This window comes from Pelophylax lessonae (assembly GCF_965119305.1).
Source record: "Pelophylax lessonae genome assembly, chromosome: 1".
Lineage (NCBI taxonomy): Eukaryota > Metazoa > Chordata > Amphibia > Anura > Ranidae > Pelophylax > Pelophylax lessonae.
This window is the reverse complement of record NC_138768.1, coordinates 59444926-59462617: the sequence shown is the minus strand read 5'-3', so window position 1 is coordinate 59462617 and position 17692 is coordinate 59444926. Positions and strand designations below refer to the sequence as shown.

General features: G+C 48.5%; 1 protein-coding gene across 1 annotated transcript in view; it reads right to left on the bottom strand.

Moving 5' to 3' along the window:
• LOC309544584 (lung adenoma susceptibility protein 2) overlaps nucleotides 1–17692 on the bottom strand; it is a 43797-nt gene that overhangs the window by 7907 nt on the left and 18198 nt on the right. The window contains exons 6-7 of the mRNA XM_082243492.1: nucleotides 14752–14883; nucleotides 7522–7595 (exon numbers count right to left, since the gene is read on the bottom strand). Coding sequence (XP_082099618.1) covers nucleotides 7522–7595; nucleotides 14752–14883 — 206 coding nt within the window. The remainder of the gene's footprint in view (nucleotides 1–7521; nucleotides 7596–14751; nucleotides 14884–17692) is intronic.

The window sequence follows — 17692 nt, the reverse complement described above, 5'->3', positions numbered from 1 at the left end:
TCACAGGCACAGGGGGAACCTTCCCCTGCAAGGCATAAGCCAGTTCAATGGTCTGCCTGATCCATTTGGCAATGGTAGAGGCGGAAGCCGCCATGCCCTTCCGAGGACCCTCTGGAAGAACCAACAAGGAGTCCGTCTTTCGAAAAGACTCAGTCGATTTAAGGTAAACCCTAATCGCTCGAACAACATCCAGAGAATGCAATCTCACCTCCTTAGGATGTTTAGGCTTCGTGCACAACGAAGGCAAAACAATATCCTCGTTAAGATGGAATTCCGAAACTCGTTTCGGCAGAAAAGAAGGATTAGGTCGCAAGACCACCTTATCCAAATGAATAACCAGGTACGGAGACTTGCAGGACAAAGCCGCCAGTTCCGACACTCTGCGAGCCGAAGTGATCGCCACCAAAAAGGCGACCTTTTTGGACAACATAGACAACGAGATCTCCCTGATCTGTTCAAAAGGAGCACGTTGTAACACAGACAGGACTAGATTCAAGTCCCAAGGGGGCAAGGGATCCCTCCTAGGAGGAACCAGATGCCGCACACCCTGAATAAAAGTGCCAACCAAGGAGTTGGAAGCCACGGGACGTTGAAACAGAACGGCCAGCGCAGACACCTGACCCTTTATCGTAGCCAGCGCCAAACGCTGAACGACACCCGTCTGAAGGAAAGACAGCACACGGGAAACCGAGTACGTGCGGGGTGAAAACCCCCTGGACTCACACCAGGCAAAATAGGCCTTCCAAGTACGGTAATAAACCTTTCCCGAGGAAGACTTCCTCGCGTTGATCAAGGTATGAACAACCTCTGGAGAGAGACCCTTCTCCTTCAGGACCTCGGTCTCAACAGCCAGGCCGTCAAAGCCAGCGACTGTAAAGCAGGATGGTAAATCGGTCCTTGAGACAGTAGATCGTCCCGAAGAGGCAGACGCCAGGGGGCGTCGACCGCCAGATTCACGAGGTCTGCGTACCAGGACCGGCGAGGCCAGTCCGGTGCCACAAGAATCACCGTGCTGCGTTCCGAGTGTAACCTGCGAAGGAACCGGGACAGCAACTGAATCGGTGGAAACGCGTACATCAGCCTGTACTGATGCCACGGGGCCACTAACGCGTCCGACGCGTCCGCCCGAGGGTCGCGCGTCCTTGCCACGAACCTCTTCACCTTGTAGTTGAGGCGAGACGCGAACAGGTCCACATCTGGAAGACCCCACTTCGCGCACAACATCTGGAAGACAGCCGGGTGGAGAGACCATTCCCCCTGATCCAGGGTCTGGCGACTCAGATAGCCCGCCTGCCAGTTCTCCACTCCCGGAATGTGAACCGCCGTTATCGCCGGGACATGAGTCTCGGCCCAAGACAGAATGTCGGCCACTTCTCGAGCCGCTCGGGCACTCCTGGTGCCCCCTTGGTGGTTGATGTAGGCCACCGCCGTGGCATTGTCCGTCTGCACCCGAACCGGGCAGCCCTGCAGCCGGTCCGTCCAGCGATGAAGACAGAGCCTTATCGCACGCAATTCCAGAATGTTGATCGGGAGGGAAGACTCCCCCTCCGACCAGGTCCCCTGGGCGGACAGAACGCCCAGAACACCACCCCAGCCCGACAGGCTGGCATCCGTGGTGATTATCGTCCACGAGATCGGACGAAACGACTTGTCCCCGGACACCAACGGGGACTGGAGCCACCACAGGAGGTTTTCCCTGGTGCGATGACTCAACGAGATCTGAAGATCCAGAGATTGAGGTCGCCCGTCCCACTTGGACAAGATCTCCGCTTGGAGACCCCGCGTGTGAAACTGCGCGAAAGGAATCGCCTCGAAAGCCGAGACCATCAATCCCAGACATCTCATACACGTCCGCAGAGACGAGTTCGGAACGTCCCTGAGGGACCTGACTTCCTCCTGAAGAGTCCTGAGTTTGTCTTCCGGCAGGAAGACCTTCGCCTGCACCGAGTCCAGTATCATTCCCAGATAGGGAAGACGAACCGACGGACTCAGAGTCGACTTTGGAACATTTATCGTCCAACCGAACTCCTGCAGAGTTTGCATCGTGACAGACAGGTCCTTCTCCAGACCCTGACTGGTCGCAGACCGAATCAGAATGTCGTCCAGATACCCCAGGACAGAAATGCCCTGGGCTCTCAATAATGCCAGAACCGGTGCAAGCACCTTGGTGAAGACCCGCGGAGCCGAGGCGAGCCCAAAGGGCAACGCCACGAACTGGTAGTGATCCTCCGCAATGGCAAAACGAAGGTATCTCTGATGACCCTCGAATATGGGGATGTGAAGATACGCATCCTTCAAATCGATGGAGGCCATGAATTCCCCCGGAACCAGGGCAGCCACCACCGAGCGCAGGGATTCCATGCGGAACTTGCGAACCCGCACAGAGCGGTTCAGAGCTTTCAAGTCCAGAATTGGACGAACCTTGCCCTCCTTTCTGGGCACAGTGAACAGATTGGAATAAAACCCCCGAAATCTGTCCCGATGAGGCACCGGAACCACCACTCCCTGAGCCCTCAGGTCCCGCACCGCCAGGCGCAGATCCCGCAGGCGCTCTGGAGACAGTTGTAGATTTGAGGGAAAAAATCTGCTCTCTGGCCGAGAGAGAAACTCGATCTTGTAACCAGATCGAACGATTTCCAGAACCCATCTGTCCCGCACACGGGCCAACCAGGGCTGAAGAAAACCGAGCAAGCGTCCCCCCACCCCAAAACTGGGTGAGGGCGCCCCTTCAGGCCGAACTGTTATGGGCCGCAGGTCCGGATTGGCCGGACTTCTGTTTTCCAGACCAGGGCTTCTTCTGAGAGCCCTGGCCCTTGAACGGTTTGCCCTTGTAGTGCGGCCGAAAGGCACGAAAGGACCCCTGAGGGGGCCGAAAATTAGCATGCTTCTTCCCAGAAGCCCCCTTAGCCTTGGGGAAATGGGGCAAGAGAGTGCTCTTACCCCCAGTAATCCCCTTAATCAACACATCCAGGGACTCCCCAAAAAGGCGAGACCCATCATAAGGCAGATTGGCTAAGGTTTTACGTGAAGATTGGTCCACCGACCAACATTTCAACCAAACCAGGCGGCGAGACAACACCGCCACGCTGTGCACACGCGCGGCCAACGGAATCAGGTCCAGGTCCGCATCACACAGATACATGACACCCTGGTGGATCTGATCCACCATATCCAGGGTCGCCGCTGAGGCCGAATCGGCCACTAGGACGCGCCTAAGCATCTGCGTCCAACTTGCGATCGCCTGGGCCGCCATGAGAGAAGCAAACAGAGCCTTAAGCATAGAACCCGTAACAGAATAAGTATGACGGGCAAGAGACTCCAGTCTCCTATCCGTGGCATCACGGAAAAAAGGGGATCCCTCTGCCGGGATCGCAGTGGCTTTGTTCAAAACCGCAATAGCATGATCTACTGGCGGAGGCACACACCACCGTTCATCAGTGGCAGGCGAGAAAGGATAACGCAGCTTAAATTTACTTGGTACCGCAAAAGGCTTGCGCAAATCGCGCCATTGGTCCTTAACAGCGCGCTGAAAATCAGCATTGCAGGGAAAGACCTGCGGCGTCCTGCGTTTTCTCTGCGTCCCATAAGCCGCCAAGGCAGCTGGGGGACACACCTCGTCCTGCAAACGTAGCGTCTGCTTAATGGAAGCAATCAACTCATCCATGATTGCAAGCTCTTCAGGCGAGCCAGGGGGAGAATTATCAACCCCCTCAACTTCAGCCTCTACCTCAGACCCCACTAGATCCAGAGAGGAGCGGGACCCCGATAGGGGGGTCCCCGCCAGAACAGCCCCATCACCTTCACCCTCAGAATCAGAGGACAGAGCAACTCTGGGCCGTTTAGTAGATTGAGCAGCCACCAGCATTTGCACCTGTGCAGCAAGGCCAGCCACAATAGTGGCCAAATCCCCCCCTGGGGGGGAAACAGCGGTCCCCTGGCTTTCCACCAAGACTGTGGGAAATTTGCCCTCCTGAGAATCCATTGCCCCTGTATGCCAGACAACCAAGGGTTAACTGCCCCCTTACAGCAAGCGCGGCAAGCGCAGCCCACCGCACCACACTCAGGCACAATGAGACCCCCACAGGGAATATACAGACTGAATACAGGCAATGGAACACAGGAATAGAAGGATAAAACCTGAGGAGACTCCGCTGCTGCTGCTGCCTCGATCGGTGCTTCCAGGAGAGAGGAAGTGATGCTGCCAGGGCGCTCTATGTAAGCCTATGGAGGCTACAAGAAAATGGCCGCCGTGCATGTAAACCATGCGGCCGGAGCGGGCGCCGGTAAAATGGCGCCGTTTGGCGCCGAAATCGCCGCTCCACAGTGCATAAAATCACACACAATATCATCCCATAATATGGATATATGTTAGATCGCCGCAGCGATCGCTGTATATGCCCCAACATGCCATTAAAAACATGCCCCACAGCACACAGCTCCTCACACTGCCCAGCCTGACATACTCAGTGTCATACAGCTCCCCCCCCCCCCTGCAGCCCACAGCATGCAGCCGAGAGATAGGGAGACAAGCAGTGTGATTAAAGGCAGGTTACACAGTCCCAGACTGAGACCCCCCCAGACAGACAGGTCCCCACATAGATACACTTACCTCACATGGCGTGGGGAACCCGCACAGGCGAACAAGCCGCTGCACATGAGGCAGGGAAAGTCGCTACTCAAGACGCACACAATGGCGGTTCAGAAACCGCACAGCGTCCGGTGAGGTAGCCACCTCACCAATCATCCCTGCACCGAACAGGGATGGGTCGTTCACCGTGCCAGGAGCGTTACCTGGCTGAACGCTCGATGGCAGACTGGGAAGCCACTGACCCACGACCTGCGACCAGGGGGATCAGCCCGAGACCCAGTCCGCATGATCCTCTTCGTCCGAAGAACTAACTAATGCTGACAAAAATAACAGCTAAGTAAAGGTAGAGAGAAAACTCAAACAAAATATCAAAAAGAAGAAAGAGTCTGGGACAAAAAGTCCCAGCACAGAGAGAGCCAGCCACTCCTGACAAGCTAGACATTAAAACTGAGATATGGTTGCAGGAAGTAGGAGGGTATTGACTGAGGGGACCACCCCTTGAGGGTGGGATATGTTAAAGCTTTATTGTTAACATATTCTGTTGCCTAGCTACTCCTTCGGAGCAAAGTCTAATACCCCATATGTGACGAATATGAAGAGGCGGCGACTGTCGGAGGACGTAAGAGAAATATGCACTTTATCCAAGTTTAAAAATATCCTTGGTATACAGGATTTGTCTAGCTATGCACGTTTTATAGTCATTCACTAAAACACTGGAGCACTTTTTTTTTTTATTGGTACAATATTTATTTATGCATACTTACTTATATAGATATTTACCTTTTGTGGGTAGTAGGAATATTGGAGCACCTTTATTTTCTACTTTAAAACATCCTAGGGGCGCAGTACTATTTGTTTTTATTAATTTATAGTAAATGCATATTCACAAATTCAGCAAACAGTAATTATAGAGCAGGTATCGGCCACCCGACCACAGGTATCGGCTAGATAGATTAGTCTTAGATTCTGGATGCCAGTAGATTTACAGATTTTAGTTTTAAAATTAACTTCTACTTTAAGTATAGCTGCAATAAACAGAAAAATCACAAGGGACATCACTTACAGTCAGTAGTATGTCTCTTGTGCTAGCAGATATCCTCCTTGAAATGGGGCACTGTGTTTAGAAAGGAAAGGGAAGGGGCTACAAGCGGCACTGTGACTAGGGGGGGGGGGGGGGCTGTGATATAAAGGGGCACTGCGATATAAAAAAGGACTGCACTCTAATGGGGCTTGTGCACCCCCCCTTTATATTACAGTGCGGTTCTTTTCTCTTCACAGACCTCCCTGAATACCCAACCACCCCCGCATCCCCACACCCCTCAGTCCCTGGAAAAATTGGCTGCCACAAAACCGATCCCTGGTGCAAAATAGGTTGGAGACCACTGCTTTAAAGAATAAGTTCACCTTTGGAACAGGTTACATGTTCCACCTGTTTTTAGGATTCAACATGTTCCAGCATCTGCATCTTCTCCCCTCCCCCCTCCCTGTGACAGTAGTCAGCCCCCCACTCCCCGCACCGTTGAAATGTAAAAACAGTATGACATCAATCAGTCACAGTTCCCGTGAATGAATAGATTACAAGTACTGTCAGCTCTTGCGGCTGACGCCTTGTAGCTCTCAATGAACTATGAGGGCACTGGTGAGCATCCACTTAACTGCCTGCCTGTGTCGTAGGTAAAGGCAAAGAGCTATCCTGAGAGTCTGCAGGAGCTGGACAAGATTGTGGGTGCAATGCTCTGCAGGCTCCGCAGAAAAAAAAAAAATAATTTTTTTACCTGCAAAACGATGCATATCTATTTTTTTTTTTTTTCAAAAGGTGAACTTATCCTTTATAAGTCAAATCTTTTCTGTAAGGTTTTAACCACTTGCCGACTGCCCAACGCCGATCTACGTCGGCAGTCAGCCCCTCACAGGCAAAGTGACGTAGTGCTACGTCACTAGCTTGTGAGGGTCTAGGGAGCGAGCGCGCGCTCCCGCGTGGTCACGGACCCCCCCGCGCGTGTGACCGGCGGACCCGTTGTCCGCCGGTCACTCTGCGATCGGCGGGGGAGAGGGAGAAAGTCAGGCAGCTTGTGTAAACAAGCTGCCTGTCATTCTCCCCTGTGTATGAAGGATGATCATACGGTTCTACTATGTAGAACCGTTGATCACTCTTCATACATCTGAAGCCACAGCCAATCACAGTAGAAAGCACGCCCCTAGGGACACACATAGCCCCTCCCTTTCAAAAAAAAGTTAACCCCTTCACTGCCAGTGTATTTTTACAGTAACAGTGCATATGTATAGCACTGATTACTGTAGAAATGTCACTGGTAACCCCAAAAGTGTCAAATGTCAGTCAAGGGTCCGATCTGTCCGCCGCAATGTCGCAGTACCGGAAAAAAAAAAAAAAAAAAAAAAAAAAAATCGCAGATCGCCGCCATTACGCGTTAAAAAAAAAAAAAAACACAAAAATGACAAAAATCTTTCCCTTTGTTAGTAAACGCGATAACTTTTGGCAAACCAATCAAAATACGCTTTTTGCGATTTTTTTTTACCAAACATAGGTAGCATAAAACAAATTGGCCGAAAATGTTAAATTTGATTTTTACATTTTTTTGGGGGGGAATTTCATATAAAAAAATGTAAAAAATATTGCTATTTTTGCAAAATTTACGCTCTTTTTTGTTTATAGCGCGTGATCAAAAAAAAAAATCGCACAGGTGATCAAATACCACCAAAAGAAAGCTCTGTTTGTGGGAAAAAAAGGACGCCAAATTCGTTTAGATACAGCGTCGCACGACCGCGCAATTGTCCGTTAAAGTCACGCAGTGCCGAATCGCAAAATACCCCCTGGTCAGGAAGGGGGTAAAATCTTCCGGGGCTTAAGTGGTTAAATGAGTAACAATTATACATGGCGTTGGGTTTGGTAGAATTTTGAACTGGGAACCTACTTCTGAAGAGACTTATTTACAGGAAACGCCTCTTGGTCCACACGCTGGATTTCCGATTCTGCTTCTGTATAAACCTACAAGAGAGAAAAATTATTTTAAATAAAATGTGTCATTTAATAAGTTTAGTACCCAGCAGAATACATTTGTCTGAAAGGCAAGGATCACCGAAGAGACATGAACAGATTTGGATTCCCTGACGGAAGGGTTGTAAGTTTACTTTGCGTCTCTGATCTGGCAGGACAGTACAGTTGATTCAGCTGTGGGATCGCGGCACCACCAGTGCAGAGCTTACTCAGGAATGGCAGCTGGCAGGTGTGAGTGCATCTGCATGCACAGTGAGGAGAAGACTTTTGGAGGATGGCCTGGTGTCAAGAAGGGCAGCAAAGAAGCCACTTTTCTCCAGTGGAAACATCAGGGACAGGCTGATATTCTGCAAAAGGTACAGGGATTGGGCTGCTGAGGCCTGGAGTAAAGTAATTTTCTCTGATGAATCCCCTTTCCAACTGTTTGGGGCATCTGGAAAAAACCTTGTCTGGAGAAGAAAAGGTGAGCGCTACCCATCAGTCCTGTGTCATAAAGCATCCTGAGACCATTCAGGTGTGGGGTTGCTTCTCAGCCAAGGGAGTGGGCTCACGCACAGTTTTGACTAAGAACACCGCCATGAATAAAGAATGGTACAAAAACGTCCTCCGAGAGCAACTTCTCCCAACCATCCAAGAACAGTTAGGATGAGGAACAATGACTTTTCCAGCATGATGGAGCACCTTGCCAGAAGGCAAAAATGATAACCAAGTGGGTTGGGGAACAAAACATCGAAATTTTGGGTCCATGGCCAGGAAACTCTCCAGACCTTAATCCCATTGAGAACTTGTTGTAAATCCTCAAGAGGTGGGTGGAAAAAAAAAAAAAAAAAAAAAAACCACCACAAATTCTGACAAATTTCAAGCACTGATTATGCAAGAGTGAGCTGCCATCAGTCAGGATGTGGCCCAGAAGTTGATTGACAGCATACCAGGGCAAATTGCAGGGGTCTTGAAAAAGAAGGGTCAACACTGCAAATATTGACTCTGCATAAACTTAATGTGATTGTCAATAAAAGCCTTTGACACCTATTAAATGCTTGTAATTATACTGCAGTACACCATAGTAACATCTGACAAAAAGACCTAAAAACACTAAAGCAGCAGACTTTGTGAAAATTATTATTTGTGTCATTCTCAAAACTTTTGGCCACAGCTGTATACTGTACTAATGGCACTGGATGGGAATGGGTTAACATTGAGGGGCAATCAAAGGGTTAAATGTGTGCCTAACAATGTGTAACGTGTGCTGCTTTTACTAACAGATCTGGCTGCTTTTTCTCCCTGCTTTTCAGCCAGATCGCTGTTCTCTGTACACAGCCGTTTAGCAGGTTTTAGCCAAAATCAATGGCCGAAATCTGCTACAAACCTCGTGCGATGTCCAATCACAGCACAGGTCAGCAGGGGGTGCGTACGTGCATGCCCCAAACCTAGAATAATAGATCAATGTAGAAAAGGAAATGCTTCACCTGCAAATGTCCCAAACAAGGTAGAAAATATTTCCACGATAAGCCAAGGTAATAAGGTGACTATTATTCATTGTTCCAATTAACCGCATTGCATATGGTTTAACTTTTTGGCCTCTATTGTGTGAGAACAATTAGGTTCCTGCGTTCCAAGTTTGGCAAATATGGCCAGAACACAGAAAGCCGATCAGACGACAACAGTGTGCCAAATTTTTCCACTGTACACACTAAAAGCTGTGAAGGTCTATCTAATTTTTCTATCAAAACCACTCCTAAAATGACCTAAAGAAAGATATAAAATTCTCTGCAAACAAGAAACTTATTGGATTTACAAATGTAAAGACTGAACTTCACAAATGTGACAAAAACAAAGCAGTATTGCCATTCCGTGCCCCCACTCCCTTTGGTTAGCTAGGTTTCTATTAAGCAATATTATTAGATTAGAATATATTCCTCAGCGGTCCAGAGGGAATTGTCCGACCACCCGACTATTGGCCCCACCTTGCGGGTGGGAAGGCGTCTGTGCCACGGGGGCTCCTTGGCTACCTTGCCGTCCCCCCTTTTTCCGGTGGTTGACAACCCCGATTTTCCGCCGGGAGTGGACCAGCCGGGATTTCGATCTCTGAGAAATGCGGGAGTTGGTCAGGCCCGCCACTTTGTTCGGGACGGGTCGTGGATCACCAGGTCTCGCCTTCATTCGGACGCCGCCTTCTCCGGGCTGAGTTTCTGGCAACAGGTCCAGCTCTCGCACTTTCTGCGATCTCTACCGGCAGCGCCCCTGTTTGCCAGACGTCTCACCTATTTTGAGGAACTTTGCTCCGTTACATCTCCTTTACGACATACTATCTCCCTCATGTACAAGACTCTGGTCACTCCTGAGGCACCGTACCGACCTCCCTATGTGGCTCGCTGGGAGAGAGATCTGGGTCTGTCCTTCACCGACCAGCAGGTGGAACGCCTACTGTTTTTCGCGTACAAAACTTCCATCTGCTCTCGCTACCAGGAGGTGGGGTACAAATGTCCGACTAGATGGCATTATACCCCGGCGCGGTTGAGTCGGATGTTTCCGACCAGTGCTGACACCTGCTGGAGGTGCGGTAAGGAGCGGGGGACTTACCTCCATATTTTCTGGTCGTGTGAACGGGTGCAACCATTCTGGGCGTCGGTACGCCTTATTGCCCAAAAATTCACGGACCACTCCTTGGCGCTGGACCCTGCGCTTTTCCTGCTCCACCATCACGAGTTCCCGAGAGCGTCCTATCGGAAATCCATCTTGCCGTTATTGTTCACGGCAGCAAAGAGTTGCATCCCCCCCCTTTGGAAGCAGACCCAGCCCCCGACTGTGGCCATGTGGCTTAGTAAAGTCAAATGCATTAACGAACTGGAAGATCTGTTGGCGACGGAGAGGGGAACCAGAGAGAAATTCACGAAGCGCTGGTTCTATTGGCACGAATTTACTTTTTCAGCGGAATACCGTGATCTGCTGCTATAATGCTCTGTGCTGTGGGTGATGTTGGACCGAGCTGTCCTACCATCCCCCCCCCCCCCCGCTCTTCTCCCTCACTCCTCTTTTTTCCTCCCATTCTCCTTCTTGCCATCCCTCCCTTTATTCTTTTTGTTTTCTTATTTTTTTTTGTTTTTTTTTTTATTTTTTCTGTCCGGTTTACTCTTACAGGCATATTAATGTGGTTGTTCGTTGGGATTCTTATCTTGCTCTCAGACGGAGGTATAGATGTCGGTCCCCCCCTACCCTTCGGGGGTTCTTGGGAGGCTATCGGGGGGCGGCCCTCCGCGCGCCTGAGGCCGGCCATATGTTGGATGCCGGTGGTGGCGGGGGTCTGCCCCACGGTGGCCCTGGGGCTCCTGCTTACGCTCTGGGTGCCATATTTCCCGATTTGCAGGGTTCTGGGGGGTTGTTATGTTTGTTATGTCTAGGTTTGACTGTCGGGGGATGTCCGCCCCCAAGATTCTTTACGCTGATGTCCTGTTATACCATGTTGTCTATGTCACCTGAGAGCTGTACATCTTACCGTTACACTATTACTGCTTACTGTGTTTATCTGGTGGTTTGTTCTATGCCTTATTTTTTGTTTCAATAAACGAATTTAAAAAAAAAAGAATATATAATATTATGGCACTCATTACAGAACTTTTTAGCAATAGTATTTCAATGTAACCACCTCCTGCCCGCCACATAGACCAAATGATGGTGGCGGGGTGGCATGTGACATTGTCTTACTCTCGCCGTGTAGCAATCAGCAGTGTGCTGTGTCCATGGGACACAGCGCATCTCCGATCTCGGGAAAGAGCAGATGAGTCTCTTTACCCATGTGATCAGCTGTTTTTCAATCACAGCTCATCACATGTAAACAAGGTATTAAAAGATAAAGTGCAGCAGTAAAAAAATGTGACAATATTATATTTATATAAGAGGGAAATGATAAAACCCACGTTAAAAACCACACAGTGATTCAAAGTCACACGAATAAATGTGCACAAATAAAACTAACAATGATGAAAGAAAGTCCATAAAGCAAAAAAACACAGCAATCTTCAAAGACGTTCTAATTGCACCGTGATATATAGACAAGCAGGTGTAAGAAATTGTGAAGCTGGACCGAGTTGGCAGCAAAAAGAAACCCTTGAACCACAAGCCAGACAGAGTATTGGATCTGCTTACCAGAATACAATGACCACTAAGTCATAGGTGGTCAGATAAAACAAGGGGAATTAGGGTCTACCTCCAACTTTAAAGTAGTTCCTAGTGGTTCCAAAAGCACTCAAAGATCTAAACAAATAAAACGCTCTCATAGTGCAGTACACTAAAAAGATTTTATTGGCTAGGCAAGATTTGATCACTTACAAGATCCATGAATAACAGAGAGTCAACGGGTACAAGACACAGCAGAACAGCGTCTGTGGGCTTCCCTCCCGGCATAAAAACAAACCAGCCAATCGTGGATGGACAAACGTGATGAACTTACTGTCGTAGGCCCCACCCTATGCGGTTCCTCAGATATGACATCGTCTGGAAATGGGCCAGACACGTAAATAAGGAAATGCCGATCAGCAGCATTTTCTCACAGGAGAGACCTGCACTGATCAGTGATGCCAGATATTGCTGGCTTTCAGTGCTGCATATTCGTGCCACCTCATCAGTGCCCTTCAGTGCTGTCTCATCACTGTCCATCAGTGTCTCCTCATTAGAGCACATCAGTAAAGGATACAAATTACTTTAAAAAAAAAAAACATTTTTCGGTCTTTTTTCAGCAAAAAATAAAAAACCCAGTGATTAAACACCATTAAAAGAAAGCCATGTCTCAAAAAAAATGATAAAAATTTCATTAGGGTACAGCGTTGCATGACCGCGCAATTTTCATTCAAAGTGCGACAGCGCTGAAAGCGGGCCTGGGCACGAAAGGGCCCAGTATTGAAATTCTTAAAGGATACTTTTTTGAAATCTTTGAAGCAGTATAATTTTACAGATACTGTGGGAATGAAGTAAGCAAACACAGGAGAATATAGAAGCTTGTTGGCATCTGCTAGTTATCTCACATTGCAACCTACAGCATCTTACAGAGATCTTTTATGTGAGGAATGGTTTATTAGTTAGTTTTAACAATAAAAAAAAATACATACATCTATGTTATATACATACATCTACTACACACAATAAATATATATATATATATATATATATATATATATATATATATATATATATATATATATATATATATATATATATATATAGATTTTGCAAACATAAATCACTTGAAGTGCTGCAGAACTACTATCCTGGACTGTTTTCTATTTATGGAAGCAGAGGGCATAACTCCAACTGTGCGCTGATGCAGAATATACTACTTTTATTATATACTGCATCATATTACATATACACACAAAATTATCTCTAGGGAATGATTTTATTTACATTAATATATACATTCATCGTAGAAGATTTATTTTTAGTCCTAGGAAAGACAAAAAAAGTGCACATTCTTTTTTTTTTTTTTTTTAAATTAAGATGATCTCTTTATATTTTGCTTTGATGGTAAAAATGCGCTTTTTAAAATTGCGTGTAATAGTTTGGCTTTTAAACCTGCTCTCTTATGTATTAACTCATGTGGTGTCAGCATCTGTAAACGGCCCTCTGGATAGCCACGTAATGGGGGACTTGACTAAGATGTTGGGCTTAATAAAATGGGTATTCCACCCCAAAACACATTCCCTGGTGATAGAATGCTCTAACCCAGGAAATGGGAGGGGAAGAAGTCAGCACCCTCCTAAAACATTGGTTGGTCCAGCTTCTTCTTGCCGATACCAGCATCCCTAGATGCTGTGGCCAGTGCCCTACCATAGGCCAATGCAATAGGACACCTGGATTCCACACAGGGAAATTTTTTACCATTGTCAGTGTGTCTAAATATTGGAGTTTATGTTGATTAAAGTAGCTTTGTTGCACTAGGTCAGTGCGCTCTTGTTGGTTTGGTCTTATAACCCAATGGAACCATGGTTAAAAATTATGTTCGGGCATACAAAAAAAAAGAAAAAAACCAAGGAGGACTTTCACACCAAAATAACAAAAGTTTTCTAACCTCACCCCATTCACTAATTTAAAACAGCTGTTTGGAAGGACTTTTTTTTCCCCCATGTCAAGAATCGTTTGTAAGCCTCTTCTTGCAGCCTCTGGGGATACACACGTGACATATCCGAGGGTGGAAACATGTAAACAGACACAAATGCAATCTGGCATTCCATCATTGAGTAACAAAACAGGTGTGTATTAGCTCTTCACTAGCCTTCGGGTTCCCAATGACAGCATCCTAATTGTGAGCAGCCAGGAGACCACTGCGAATGTCCAAACCCTGCTTTGTGAATGGCCCCACAGTCTTCTGGGACCTGTAACGTGTCCCAGAAGACTGCGGGGAGGAAGGGGGAAAGAAGAACTTCCGCTCTGACCACCTGGGTCACAGGTGTTAAACACAAGGCCTGCGGGCCGAATCCGGCCCTCCAGGCCATTTCACGAGGCCCTAGCATCTTTCCTGCAGCTGCTCCATCTCCCTCATCCCTGCCCCCACCTTGTCTTAGCAGACGGCAGTAGAAAGGACAGAACTCCCCTGCCAGATCCTGTGCTTCCCCCTGCAGCTGCAAAGAAGACCACCCCCCCAACTCAGCAGTTGGCAGCAGAGAGGACGACACAACTCCTCCTACAGATCCTGCACATCTCTGTGCAGCTGAAGCACCCCCACCTCTCCGCCTCCACTGGTCTCAGCATTCAGCAGACTCCGGCAGCTGACTCCAGCCCTCCTCCAGACCCTGCAGTTGCTGCTTGCCAGCTCTGCCTCCAGCTTCTTCCCAGCAGCAGCACATGGTAAAGGGGACGCACTGTGATGTCAGGGAGGGTGGGGCTCCTGACCTCTAATAGTGGTGGGCTACAGATAGAACTGGCCCTCTGAGGACGACCATAATGGTGATGTGGCCTGCAATAACATGGAGTTTGACACCCCTGACCTAGGCTATCTGAGCAGGAACCTGTTAAAACTTGGTACCTGCTACCGCCCCCCCCCCCCCCCCCCCAAAAAAAAAGAAAAATGACAAACATGGCAGGGGAGGAGGGCTTAAAGCTGAACATCCCCTTTTGGGTGGAGTTCTACTTTAATTGGTTAATATGAAAAACTTACTTTCTGAAACTCCTCTGCTTGTGTAGAGGTTTGAACCTGGGTAAAGTTCTGCTGGAAGGTCTGAAGATTGAACAGCATGTGCTTCAGAGCCTCTACTGGGCCATGATGATTTCCACCTGAGAATGAGCTGGCCTGAAAAATAACACAAAAAGACATGGACAATTTTAAAATGGTTCTCCAGTCACCTTTGTAAAAATGAAAAGTCAGCAGTTACAAAAAAACTGTAGCTGCTGAATTTTAATAAATAGCCACCCACCTGTCCCAGGATCCAGCGCTGTCCCCACCTGGCCAGTTTCTCCACTGATCGTCGGTGCTCAGCGCCAGCATCTTATCTGTGGGCAGCCATCTGTGACTGCTTGCAGCTTCACAGTCGGCTGCCAACTGTGTGCTGCCCCTAGGGACTGGTCCCGCAGTCTTTTGGGGCCTGTGACGTGTTCCAAAGGACTGCGGCCAGGGGGAGGAGAACTTCCGCTCAAAACGCCTAGGTGACCTGAGCGGAAGTGGGAATGGCTACCTGTGAAAAACAGGTACTTGCTTCCCCTCCCAAAAAAACAAAAAAAACATAATATATGGGATTTTTGACTGTAAAATCCATTTCTCTGATGTTCATTGACACAGCTCCTGATCTTCTTAAACCATTGGGTTATTCCTCCCCCCCTACAAGAGGAGGACACTGGGCAGAAAAAAAAAGTCTGGCTACGCCTATGGGCAGTCCCAGGGGGTATACTCCCTCTCTTTGCTATAGGTACTCAGTTTTGTTACAAGCAGTGTCAGAAGAATTACAACTCCACAGAGGGGTGGGTGCTGTGTCCCCCAATGAACATCAAAGAAATGTATTTTATGGTAAATCAAAAATCCCATTTTCTCTTTCGTTCAATGACGGACACAGCTCCTGATATTAACCATTTGGATGTCCCAAAGCATACAAAGTTAAACATGAGGGGTGGGAACAGCGAAAAATAAATTCCCAAGGCTAAACAATAGCCAACCAGGTAAACAGGACCTCAACCAAAACTGGAGCCCACCGGAAAAAGAAATACACCCTCAAAGAAGACCAGGTCCTCTAAACAGCAGCCTGCAAAACCTTGTGGCCAAAGGAAGCATCTGCAGATGTCAACACATCCACTTTATAGAACATTAGTGAAAGTGTACACCGACAACCAGAAGGCCGCATTGCAAACCTGCGCCTCCAACGCCTGATGACGGCAGGCCCAGGAGGCACTGAGCGCCCGAGTAGAGTGCGCCTTGACAGGGAAAGGAGAAACCTGACCCTTGATGGAATAGGCCGGAATCACTATCTGTCTGATCCATCTGGAAATGGTCGCAGACAACCTTTTCCGAGGACCATCCGTGAGCACATATAGTGAGCCTGACTTCCTAAAAGACTCTGTAGCTGCCAGGTACATCCTAATTGCCCGGACCACATCCAAGGCACGAATGGCAATTTCCTTCAGATGTTTTGGCCTGGGACACAGGGAAGGTAACACAATGTCTTCATTCAAATGAAAATCAGCAGGGCCATCTCCCGAAGATTCTCAAAAGGAGGCTTCTGGAGGACTGAGAGCACCAAATTGAGGTCCCAAGGCGCAACGAAGACCGCACTGGAGGGGCCAAGTGCCTAACTCCCTGAAGAAAAGTAAGCACCAGGGAGTGTGTGGCCAAGGGTCCTTGAAAGAAGACTAAGGCCGACACCTGGCCCTTGATAGTACTCAAAGCCAGTTTCTGCTCAACCCCCCTTTTGGAGGAAGGTCAAGACCCGAACCACCGAAAGAGGATGAACCCCAAGAGACTCACACCATGCAATATATGTCTTCCACGTACGATGGTAGATCTTTCTAGAAGTAGATTTCCTAGCTTTTAACAGCGTTGGAATCACCGATTCAGACAAACTTATATCCATCAGCACCTGGCGTTCAACAGCCAAGCTGTAAAAGCCAGTGACTGTAAAGCAGGATGGAAGATTGGTCCTTGGGACAGCAGATCCTCCTTGAGCGGCAGCTTCCAAGGAACGTCGGCAACCAGCCGCACCAGATTCGCGTACCAAGCCGGCGAGGCCAGCCAGGAGCCACTAAGATGACTGGAATTCCTTCTGCCTCGATCCTGGGTAGAAGTCTGGGCAGAAGCTTGAAAGAAAGGAAGGCATAAATCAGACAATACTGAGCCCACGGGGCCACCAGCGCCTCTCTGGCATCTGCCAGAGGATCCCGTGACCAAGCCACAAACCTATGCACCTTTCTGTTAGGCCAAGACGTCAACAGATCCACATCAGAGATGCCCCACTGGAGACAACTGATGAAACGCCTCCAGATGAAGGGACCACTCGCCGTGGTCAAACGTCTGCCGACTGAGGTTGTACACCTGCCAGTTTTCCACCCTGGGAATGTGTACGGCGGAGAGGACTGGAACGAACCGTTCTTCCCACCTTAGAATGCTGGCTACTTTCAGAGCTGCCAGGACACTTCTTGTGCCCCCCTGGTGATTGACATAAGCCACTGCCGTGGCATTGTCCGATTAAATGCGCAATGGATATCCCTGAAGATCATCCGTCCAATGTTCCAGGCACAGTCTGATCACTGGGAGTTTCAAGACATAGATCTGTAGTCTTGACTCGACCAGTGTCCAGACCAGCGAAGACGTCCCCCCAATAAGGGTGATGGTGCACCTTCATGCTAAAGGAGCCTTGTCCGTGGGTCTGGAGAAGCCTGCTCTCGACTTGCCAGACCAAGTTTGCTTGGATCCACCAGAGGAGTTCCTGAAAGGCTTTGATCCCTTGTCAGTCGCCCCTGAGGGACAAAAAAAAAAAAAAAAAGAAAGATGGGGTAACGCATAGAAAATCGCTTAGGGACCACAAAGGGACGTTTTGGCTGTTCCCACTCTTTAGCGACAATGCTGTCAAAATAGGCCGGGAAAGGAAATACCTTGGCCGCTCTGGATGGCTTGT